We start from the raw sequence: 12475 nt of genomic DNA on the forward strand, positions 1-12475 counted from the left end.
TGGGGAGTGTGCTAGTTTGGTATTTGGGTATGTAATACATCTTTACACTGAAACTCAGCAGGGCTTTTTGTCGACAAACCAGCACATGAGAAGGTCTGAATTATTGATGCCTGGCGTGGCTGACTCACTCATTCCAAGCCCACGGAACTAGTGCTGCAAATATGAGGCATGCAAATTTAATGATTTAATGATAAATGAAAATATATGGAATGTGTACGGCCACGTAAGTTACGCATTGTACACGTTCGGCATCTTATATACTTGTTCTGACCCTGCATGGTCTTATTTATTTTTTTATCCCATTAGACACAAATTGCTCTGAGACACCCAACAACACAGTGATTACTAAACAAACAAACAGATCTTTCCCGGTAATTCATGGCTGGTTAAATATAAATTGGGAAATCTTTATTCTTAGCACCACTGAGCTCTTAATGTGCAATACGGGGGTCTCACAACATGACCTCTTTATATGGTCTTCGTTCAAACAGTGTATCATCCATAACCAAGCTCAGAGGGTTTTTTTTTAAGCAGGACAAATGAAGCTTCAATAGACTAACAAGCAGCTTATGTTCAAAAGAATCACTGTGGCTTACACATATTCCGCTTTGTACCTTTTTGCTCTATAATCCGCCCGACAAGAACATGGTCCAATTCATGGGAGAAGCTCAATGAGAGGTGCATGACTCTATATAAATCCATAAAATAAGGCCAATTTTAACTTTGCCTTCAAAGTCACTGTGTTCAAGCTCTGAAGCCTAGACTTGTACAGCTCCAAAGATAAATGGCCCGTGTAAATGAGCTCGATGACATGGTTAATGTGTCATAGCACACCTAAAGTATGTCTGTTGCTTCTGTCTGTGACCTTTTCTCTTTTATTTTCCGGAAAGATACCAGATGGTTCAGCACACGCGACAGCATTTCGCTCGCAACGGATCAAAAAAGGTTGTGTTTACCCAACTTGTTTTAAGGCCATGCAGTTTCATCAGCCACTGTGATAATTGCATGTTCTGCTCATCAGTGACCTAAAAGAGCAGAGGCTCCCTTCTTCATTAATGTACACTGTGCCCTAGCTCAGATTACTTCCCTTCCATGCCGGGTGTGTATGTGTTTGTGTGCGTGTGTGTGTTTGTGTGTGTGTGTGTGTGTGTGTGTGTGTGTGTGTGTGTGTGTGTGTGTGTGTGTGTGTGTGTGCGTGCGTCAGTTTGTGTGAGGTTCATTAAATCCATGTCTCACACCGGACCCCCTTTTATCCCTCTTTCAGCCAAACTCCTTTTTTTTGTGTGCTGGGATTGCTTTATCTGAAAAATGCATTCATTCAAGGTCATAACGGCAGAGAGTTTTCTTATATGAGGGGCTCAGAAAGAGAAAGCCTACCTTATAGAAAATGATACTCTATTTCTACTATATTCCTTTTCTTGAGTAAAGGCAACACTTACAGAATTTAGGTTCAGTTGGATGACGTTACAGCACCTGCACCGTGCATCGGATAAAAAATGAATTCCTATTTCTTGTCTAATCCAGTTTGGTTGAAATTAATTGTGACAGGTTGCCTGGCGTTCATTTCAGCAACCTGACAGCTGAGCTTCTGAAAATGTGTGGTGCGCTTCATGTGAGATCAAAACTGTACAAGGGTGTTTTTTTTTTTTTTTTCTTGCTACTGGATCTCTAGTATAGGCTGATAGTTGATAGTGATAGTAATCTATTAAAATACCTTTAATTCTTTCATTCTCCTTCAGTAACTCCTTTATTCTCACCAGGGTCTCTGTAGATACTATGTCTATCATAGTAACACCCTGAATAAGATGTCAGTCTACAGTAAGGCATTATACAGTACACTCACTCACTCACTACCTACTGGCACATTTCTGGTACGTGGGCGTAAACTGAGGAAAACCCATAAAAAAAAAACTATAGATCTGACAAAGGCACTTGACTGACTTTTATATTATACTTATATACAATCATGATTTTTCCTGCTATCAATTTGATAAACTATGCTGTTTCCAGTTTTTTCTTAGTTCTGAACCAGCTGTGGATGAAAACGGTGCTTTTTATGTACATGTGTAGAAAATTACAGCAAAATATTTTTTTTTTTTCCCCCAGCAATGTTATGAAGCTGGGGTCAGAGCACAAGTTCAGCCATGTTACAGCACTTCTGGAGCACAGAGGGTTAAGAGAATTGCAAAAGGGACCAGGACTGGCAGCTTGGCGATACTGTGACTTGAACCCTCAACCTTCCAATCAGTAGCCCAGAGCCTTAACTACTGAACTACCATTTAAAAAGATATCAGAACAATTTTCACAAATTAGAAATGTCCAATATAGAAACTTGACATAGGTTTAGGGTACTTGCAAGCTAGTAAATGCAAACATTTGAATATGAAGCAGTTATAGATGTGACAGGAAACGCTTAGTCAAAATTTACCTAAGTCCACTCTGCGGCGATGGAGGTGAGCATGATATATTTTACTCTGTGATTAAATAAATGATAGGTTTGACCACCCTGAAGCTCTACAGTCTGTGGAAGTCTTCACCTTTGGTCTAATTTACATCGAGTCTGCATTTTTCCAATTTAAATCGGCAAGATTTGGAGATACATCACATGCATATTCAAATACTTTTGTTAGCTTGCAAATGTCATAAACCCTACACACACTGTATATATATATATTTGTACCAAACCATTAGATTAGCTTGCCGGTTATACACCATATGCTTGCTAACATTTACGTCACTCTAAACTTCCATTAGAAGCTGTGAATTCCACAGATTTATCATAACAATCCATGGAACACTGTTAAGTCAGCAGGCTGCCTCATGATTGCCACTTTTCGTCCTGCTTTTCAAATAAGAGAACTTCACAACACTCCATAAAGATGCTCTCAAACTCGTGTCCAAAGAAATTGTGTGAGTAGCCGGTTTATTTAAAAAGCCCCGTTATCTTGCTTTGCACACAGAGTGTGACTTAATATAACCTATTTATAATTTCTAAGTTTGGAGCTTATTTTCGTCTAAGGTTTCATTTATTACGATTGTGGTCTTGTAGAAGAGGTTTTTTGAGTATTTTTTACGCTTAAAATAAATAAATAACTTCAACCACTCCATCCTAAGAGACTGGATTAACTGCTCTTGTGTGAAGAAGGAGTAAAAAAGTAACAACAATCTCTCCATTTCACTGTACTATACATTTTGCTGTTCTAAATGCACATTTGTTAGGTGTCTTCTGAAGCATGTGACAGTTTAGACCATGTGACAGTTTATCATTTACAAGAACTGGCCAAGCTCAACCCTAGGAATGGAATGAGTCAATCCCTATATTGGGTTAAATGTTGGCTGTCTGTAAGCAAAGTATAGCGATGGTGATTGAGGAAGGAACAATTTTTTCCTTTTATCTTTTTTTTTGCCTTAGCTATTCATTGCCCTCAGGCCACAGACAGTGTCACAGGAGCTCCAGCATGGAGCTTTTAATGACACTGAGATAGCCAGCATCAGCTTCTCCACAGGGACTGACTTTATATTAAATCTGCTATTGATTGCAATAAATTTGTTATTGTTATCATTTAAGTTTGGCTCGGTGTTTGTAAAGGTTACGTGAACTGGAGTAGAGGCAACAGTGACGGTAACAGTTTTGTACCCTCCTTGAAAGCTGTCCATCTTCATTCACCTAAACTAAAAAGAGGATATCGTGAATTTCTGAGTGCCTTAAGAGTCCCAATTTTTTCTTTCAGTATGCTCAGTCTATTAAATCGCTGTTATCCGACCATTACTGCTACAGCTAAAGAACAGCGAGTTCCTTTTTTGTGTCTTTTGTCTCTCGTGTCAGTCCTACACCAATTAAGCTTTTGTTATCCTTCTGAAGCTGTCTTGTGGGGGCCTGCTGATGAGTCGTAATAGTCACACTTAAAAGGAAAAAGGACTTTTACCGTATGATGCCCAATCAATACTTAATAACATAGTAATAAGGCTTTCATTGCACATAAATGTGTAGTGACTGTTGATTCGCAATGAAATGCAGTGAAAGGGTGTTTCTTTCAAAATACAAAATACCAACCTCTAACAAACAGATCACTGTGCACTTTTATCAATTTTATAGCCTTGCTCCACCAAGCTGTACAACATTTTTAAACATGGAGTCTGTATCTACCTAGTGTACGGTGCTAACACAAAGAAAAAGAGCAATGCAGCATAAGAACCTCTTCTTTCTCTTGAAGAGAGCTGGAGGTAAACTAATGGTCCCTCTGAGAACAGATTTCTTTGCTATTACTCAGCACAATATATCCCTGACTGATCAGGCATTTGTTGCTTGTTGAAGCACATGTAAATTATTTCTATGTAATGAGAGCAGTGAGGACGGCAAGAAGGAGGGCGGGCGGGTGAAGACGCTATTGAAAGAATGCAGAAGAGATGTCTCGTACCATTAAGGCAATGCAGTGTCCCGTGGTGGAGCAAACAGAATGATTGAATCAGTGCTTTTTTTTTAAATTCATCTGCCGTTGGAGGCACCGTGGTGAAATGGTGTATGGATATTAAAAAGGCTGTTGAACTATGAAGGTGTGGAAATGGCAGTTATGTCAGTTTTGCATTTATAAATAAACACTTTTTAAAGCACGTGTGAGCTCTGTGAAATGAAACCTGCAGAGTCGGTTAAAGGTAAGCAAGGCTTAGGCGCTAGTGTTTAAATACGCTCCTTTTGCATCCTATGCACATCCATCATTTGAATAAGCTGCTTTTCTCTACTGTGCTGTAACAGGGATACAGGATGACTGGAAATGGTTAAATTGTGGCATTTGTATCACTTCGGGCTTGTAGTTGTTATTTATCCAAAGGCTCAGAACGTGCCTTTTTAAGGTACATCATTTTTCTGTGTGACGTCTACGGAGACCAGATGCACAAGCGCCCTTAGGGTCATCGATCAGCGGGTATACATTGCAGGTCCTCAACCCAACACGTAGACACCCGACACCCGACACCTCTCAGATGCTCTCTGAGTAAAGAGGGAGTGCTAATTTGTTATTTTTTTTTATAAAGATTTTAAGAAGGATTCATGTTAGCACTCCACTGAGGAGGAAAGATATTTATCAGTCTGATGAGTCATAGGTTCTGTTAACACCATGGGTGTTTTATCCCAGTGAGCTGGCATTTTCCAAGTTTCAATCTGCAGCTTGGCTACACAACCATCTCAGGGACAGTGCCGTGTCTGTGAAGGATGATTTCTCTCCGAAGGGAAATCGGATCTTTCCACTGAGGTGCACTGTTTAGTGGCAGTGTAGCAAGACTGATTTCTGGGATATCACATAATTGTGAAAGTGAGGGGGAGTGTAGGAGAGAAAGGCAGACCATGTCCATGACCAAGTTTGTATACAACCATATGTGAAGTAGGCACACTTTAGACTCTAGGGGGGTGAGATTATCAGAAGAAACATCTGTGGCACATTAGAACAGCAGCCACAGTGGGAGATAAACCAAAAGAGCTCCAACACTAATGAGCTGCCTGCATGGAGCGGCAAAAACAAGCTCGAAACCCAAAAGTGCTAATCAGACACTTAGCATGGGGCATCTTACTGGCCCTTTATTAAGAGTCTGTAGGGACATTATATGTTTTTTGGATAAAAAGGGATGTACTACTGTTATTTTAAAGGTGTAGCAGTGAGCAACAAGTTGGGTGAGTAGAAGTATTTCTTCTCCTTTTAAAGACAAAAATGTGTATCTAAAATGAAGATACAGGAGCAGCTTAATGTCCTCCATGATAGCAATATTTCTTTATTCGGTTTCTAAACAAGCCTTTAAAACTGTTCTATTATGGCCCTGAGCTACTCCATTTGGCCTGGTTTATTCTAATGGAAATCATAAAATTGTAGCTTTTTGTTTCTCAAGACCAAATTACAGTGTTACTGCTTGACAGGCAGGAGATTGAGATGGAGTTGACTAAACAACTAGCATGTAGGCTATTCATATTATCTAGGCTGATTTGTATTCATCCAGGATGATTCATCACCTTATAAAACAGAAGGTGTCTTTTTTTCTGTTGGATGATTGCCATTTCCGAACCTCTGCCTGACAAGGAATGAGGTTTGGTAGAGCCCTTTTGTGTATGATATACCTCCATCGGGCTGAACCCAATACAGAATGTAAAACAGTAAGTGCACCTCTCTTAAATATCAAATAAAACTTGTGACATTCTTGCATGCCTCAGGAACAAGTGAATGTAATGGATGGACACAAAATTGCCACCAAAGTCAGAAATCACGACGACATTTCAGATTCATTGCAGTTCCATAAACCAGCCTGAATGAAGTAAAATTTGACCAATATTCGTAGACTTCAGATGTCGGGTAGTTGTGTGGTAGTCTGCAAAAGCAAAACTGTATCAAACAGAACAAAACTGACTGAATTAATTACTGATGATTTCCCCATAGTGTACAAAGACTGACAGTGATTTAACATTTGGCAGCAATATTGTTTTTCAGTAAGTGAATCAGGTGGGTCATCTTTCAGTGGAGTCGGAATGAAATTTTCTACCTTTGGAGGTAAGAATTTCTTTACTTTACTTCTGGAAATACATACATAAGAGATACACATTTGAGTTGAGCAAAGCCTGCAGGTGTAGATCCTTTACTATTCATGTACTATTCACACTACTGAATAATTCCACAGGTATTTTCCTTGTGCTATTTAATGAGCAGTATGGTTTTAGGTGCTCATGTTTCGGAAATATGTTGTAATATTACTTAGAAGTATGCAATTTTATACGCTGCTGAAAAGAGAAGCGAGCATGACAGACTGGGGAACTCTGCAGGCGCACACACATGGCGTCGTCCTCCGCCAGCAACATATTGCCTCATTAACAGATAGGCATCTCCTTGAGGAAACCAGGACAGGGCCACAATGTCACCAGTTTCCACCGATAGAACCATCTGAGGTCCTGCTTTCAATGGAAATTGTCTCTTCAACTCACAGCAACTACTGAGCAACCATAGGCTTTTGTTTTTTTAATACAAATACACTCTTATTGTTTGTGTTTTCTTCCCCAGACAGGAGCAGATGTTCTTGCTATTGGGGGTGGAACAAACAGTTTGCTTTATGATTCTCATTCTAATTCAAAATGTTGTCGTCTTTGGTACACCCTACATCTAAGTCTTTTCTCATATCAAAATATCGTTTCCAGAACCAGCCGATTCTGTACACATCACTGATGCTTTTGTGTTCTCTTGTACTCATGAGAATGATGACCATGACTCACCACCGCCACTATCAACAAACCTCCTATTTTCCCAAGTATGAGAAAGCTAATTATTATCTCTCTTTTTTTCCCAACTTCTTTGCCTGATTCAGACTTCTTTTTGAATGTGACCCACACAGTGGCACAGACATATGAGTCGTGACTATGCCTGGTAATCGAGCTATTCAGAATTCAAAACCAGATTTGAGCTCTTAGGATCAAAGCAGGAACCGAGTCTGTGAGATTCTGAGAGGGAGTTACTAATATTGCCGGGGGGGAAGAATTCAAATCTCTCTGTCCCTCCACTGACAAAATCTACCTTGCACTGTTACATTTTAATGTTTTCTTTTTGGTTTCGCATATCTTCTAAATGAAACAAGTTACTCTGGTGAAGCACAATTTTTACTGGATTAAGAGATTGTCAAGTTATATTTAGATAACGCTCACTTAGACGTCTCAGATAGAAGCACGTTTTATACCTATGAATAAATCCGAACTCATATAGACTAGCTTTTGAGCATTGACTCACAATGTACAATACTCTTAACGGACTGTGTATTCCACGAACAACTTCCATTGATTTAAAGGCAAGTGATACATATAACATACAGTGGAAACATTCTATTGTATGCACTTTTATCTATGCAACCTTGTAGCTCACAATTCAGTCTTGGGGGACCTCTAAGAATGTTCTTTTTCTTGTGTTCTATTTCCTAACACAATGGAGCAAGGTCAAAATTCAACAGTTGTTATTACCTGGCACATTGTGAAGAAGCAGGAACAGATTATTTTATTATAGATTACATTATAGATGATATTAAATCTAAGGATTATCTTGGGATCTCTGAGAACTGCACTGGGAAGAACAGCCCTAAAGGTAGCTGAACACTTTAAGAAATCGACCTGAATAAAGTACACATGGACCACATTTAGGCTACGTTTTAGGACAGACATTAGTCTCAGATGACACATGAACCCTCTTAGAAAGAAAGGGTGGTTGATTCATTGTGTGAATGGTTTAACTGGCTTAATTGGAATTACTTGAAACCTTCTCTAAATGGAAACTCTCTGTGGTATGGTGCATGGAGCATTGACGTTTTTCACACAGACCCCTTCCCTTCCCACCACACCAAAAGAACAAAACAAAAATAAACTAAATATTAAATTAAACAGTTTTTTTTGGAGGGGGAAAATAAATACTCCACTAAAAATGAGTATATATTTATTATGGCATTGTTCAGGGGCCCAAGAGCAGAAGCTCCTTGGTGTGGCTGTGATTTGAACTCACAACCTTTGGATCCAATGCCTTAACCGCTTAACTTTTACCATCCCATGTTATGTTTCAACTGATTGCTGTTTTATTACCTGTATAACTATAGTTAAGATTAAAACAAGAACATAAATTGGAACATTTTAAGGAAGCTGAGAACTGTAGCTATACAATATATGCTAAACTCGTTATCTTAGAGTGTGGGTTATTATATAGATGCAAAAAAGATGCTAATATACACTATATCGAAAAAAGAAATTTGTGTTTTGTGGACACCTGACCATAAGATGTACATGTTTTTTTAACACACCATTTCATATTTACTCCCAATTTGCTGTAATAATAACATCCCCACTTTTGGGAAGTTGTTCCACAAGATCAAATGTGCACAGAATTCTTCCTAAAAATCCAAAAAATCTAACTTAAGATGGAAATAAATGTTGCATTAAACCACCCATTATAAAATTAAAGTTGCTATGGTTCCTCTCATTTATGATTTAATAATTGGAAAAAAGAGAGCATTACGCTTTAATGTGCTTAACCAATGCAGTTTTATTTTCAAAGTTCTAGTTCAGCGAATGAAAAACAATCCAATATATTGTACAATAGAGTTCAATGCCTAATTCAGTGACCTCTAATGAGAGACACAAACCTGATCCTTATTTTTCAAAAAGTTTCACAAAGGGCATTTTTCCATTTTTCTTCTGCTTCTCATATATGGTATGGCTAAATGCCCTAGTTTGGGCATCTCTACACTAGATTTTGGAGTCTGGTTGTGAAGATTTATTCTCATTCACACACAAGGGTGATAGTAAAGTCAGGTACTGATGAAGAGTGAGGAAGACTGGGGTATAGTCAGCGTTCCAATTTATCCCAAAGGAGTTTAATATAATTGAGGTCAAATTTCTATAGCAGGCCCCTCAAAATCTTCCACTCCAACCCATGTAAACCATATCTTCATTGAAATGGCTTTGTGCATTGGGGCAGTTTCATGCTGGAACAGGTTGGGTCTCCTAGTTCAAGTGAAGACAAAATTGAAGGCAACCACATTCTAAGACACCCTATACAATTGTGTGCTAGAAACAATCTCTTTGAACGTGCTTAAATGAGTGTAAGATATAGTGCATCAAAGTTTTGTATTTATTGTTCATTAACAGATAAGGACAATTGAAAACTGAAGAGCAATTAAATAAAGAACAACAAAGGATGAATGAAGAAAGAAAACAGGGGGACATTGATCGTGATGCAGTGGCATGTCCAGATTTTTATACACATGGCAAAAAGGGCAAGAGAAGTTCTAATTATACAGCATCTAATTATATAGAGAAAAGTATGTTAGCAGAATATTTGATGTGTGGCTTGTTATACAGCAAATGGTTAGATAATAGCTTTCAGCTTGCTTTATAATTGCTAATACTGAGGGATTTGGTCAAAATAACTACAAACCCCACAATGATGATTAGAGTCACTTAGCTCCAGTAAGTGTATGGTCCTTTCAGAGATATGTCAGAGCTGTACTGGAATCTTCCTACCTACTCCCATGTCTTTAAGCCTTCTCATCCATAAATACATTTCATGAATGAATTTGGATTCTGTCTAGAGCTTACTTATTCAAAAAATGAGTGTATTTTGTATGGCTAAAAAGACTAAAGTTATATGCTTCAATGGATAAAAAAGATCCAGGTCTAAAATATTTAAAGCTGACAATTAAAAATAAATAAATGTAGCCATCCATCCATCTTCAAAGTTGCAGACATGCCAGGAAATTATATGCACAGGGCAGGAAACACCCAGAAAAAAGTCCTAAGCCATCACAGGGCCCAGTCCAGTGTTTTTGGACTGGGTGAGGAAGCTGGAGTGAGTATCTGGAGGAAAACCCCAGACCCTGGAGGTTCAAGGCAAACCACTAAGCCATTTATTGATTATATTAGGTGATTTGATTTGCATTAGCATGTGTACACAGTCCAGAACTGTTCGATAAGCAAAGAAAATGATTGATTTGTGATTAGCAGACTCTGGCGTTACATTCTCCTTTTCTTATTCTTCTTTTGTTTTTTATGTTTGGTTCCTTTCTTATGTAGGAAGTAAGTAATGGTTGAAAACAACATATAATCTAAAGAGTTACTGACGTTTACATGCTTTCTGGGAGTCAATTCTTGTCTGTCTGGGAGTCAATTCTTGGATGTTCCTTAAAAAAAATAATAACAAGCCTCGGATTGTCTGTCCATAATGCTAGATAACACTGTGAGATAGATCTAGTGTTTGGAGCTGAAACGTTCATAAAATCCAGACTGTCTAAACAAATAATGCACCTTTAGCACTAAGTAGACTACACTAGGGCAGTGTTTCTCAATGCGGTCAGCACTCCCCAGGGATCCCAGACAGCCAATCTATTCAATCTGTTTGAGTTGGAGAAAACACACACACACACACACACACACACACCCCTCTGCGCTAGAGTGCTCAAGGTGAGGGTCACGCACTTCGGCCGCGCGCCGCACGGTGGCGATCCTATACCAGCGCCGGCTGCATCACTCATTCACCCGCAGCCGCACGATCACTCGTGGCTGAGCTTAGCTCCTGGTGTGTGTGAGTGTGAGTGTGTGTGTATACATATGCCAAAGCGAACGGGATCGCTCTTGTTTTTCTTCAGTTGAAGCCGCGGCTCGGTGATTCTGCACCGCCATCACTCTCACATTTACGGCACTGGAATGGAGTCTGGCGCGCGACCCAACTTGACCGAAGGCGGCTTGAGACTGAGGCGTTCCGCTGGCCGGTGTGTGTGAAGAAGACAGAATGAACTCCTCTCCCGCAACTTTGACACAGAAGCCGGGATACTAAACCGAGCCGCGGGGTTACTGTGCAGCGCGCATCAGCTCAAACTCCTCTCATCCTGACCCACTGAGCGCGCGTGACGCACCATATCTCTCCGAGCGCGCGCGCGCCGAGGGGGAAAAAGTGTCCCCGACTTCCGAGCAACACGTACTCCATCTCTCCATCTCTTCCTCTCTCCTTCTCTCCTTCTCTCTCACCCTCTTCCTTTCTCAATCTAGCTTTCCCTCTATCCATCACACTCTTCCGGTCCTTGGAGGAAAATGTCGGGCTGTTTGTTCGCCCTGAAGCTGGGAGCCGGCTGGAGCTGGAGCTGGAGCTGGATGCTGCTGTCTTTCCTTCTTCACTTCACACATGGCCAAGGTAAGGACGCGGGTGTTGTCCATTTGGGAACGATTTTGAGCTTGGACTCTCTCTCTCTCTCTCTCTCTCTCTCTCTCTCTCTCTCTCGCTCTCGCTCTCTCTTTCTTTCTTTTGTTTCTTGCTTTTTTGCTCCATCCTGGTCAACAGTTCCCCCCAGTGAGCTGGCCATCGCCCTTTACATTTTAAACAAACAGTACATACTGTAACTCAGACTTCCAATGTGTCCTAGAACGACTTATAGAGTCTTCAAGTTCAGACTTTTGTTCCTTACTCCTAAACAATCTTGTTCACATGAGGTTACTGCACGTTTTCCTCACTTTTCATGTGTGGCTTCATGGAGGAAAATGCACTTATACAGTGGCCAATTGATTCCTGTCCTACTTGATTTATTATCCTGCTCAGGTTCAGGTTCACTTTGCAGAAAATGACTGCCTGTAACCCATCTGTTGCTATGTGTGATTTCTTCTCATCGGAGACCACCCGAGGAACACGACATGACCAGATCTGGTCTGGGTGGTGGACCGCTCTCAGCACAGCACCGACACGGTAGTGGGTGGTCAGAGAACGGTTAAGACAAACTGTGTGGAGAAAAGAACTGTATAGTGTATATATATATATATATATATATATATATATATATATATATATATATATATATATATATATATAAAACATGGAGCAACAAGGTAGGTTTGTGTAATGAAGTGGCCAGAAAAATGGTTGCAAAACCCTGAGAGAACTACTTATACATTCATACCAGGACAGGATGGTATTGTGTTTTTTTTTTT

At 39.8% G+C, this 12475-nt stretch overlaps 1 protein-coding gene across 4 annotated transcripts in view; it reads left to right on the top strand.

The window, feature by feature from the left end:
• Positions 1-10619: 10619 nt before the first annotated feature.
• The window catches only part of sdk2a (sidekick cell adhesion molecule 2a), a 146692-nt gene continuing 144836 nt past the window's right edge, over positions 10620-12475 (top strand). For all 4 annotated transcript variants that reach the window (XM_046865655.1, XM_046865656.1, XM_046865657.1 and 1 more), the window contains exon 1: positions 10620-11687. In XM_046865655.1, the coding sequence (XP_046721611.1) occupies positions 11588-11687 (100 nt within the window). In that variant the 5' untranslated portion in view covers positions 10620-11587. The remainder of the gene's footprint in view (positions 11688-12475) is intronic.

Source organism: Silurus meridionalis, chromosome 14 (assembly GCF_014805685.1).
Source record: "Silurus meridionalis isolate SWU-2019-XX chromosome 14, ASM1480568v1, whole genome shotgun sequence".
Taxonomy (NCBI): Eukaryota; Metazoa; Chordata; class Actinopteri; order Siluriformes; family Siluridae; genus Silurus; species Silurus meridionalis.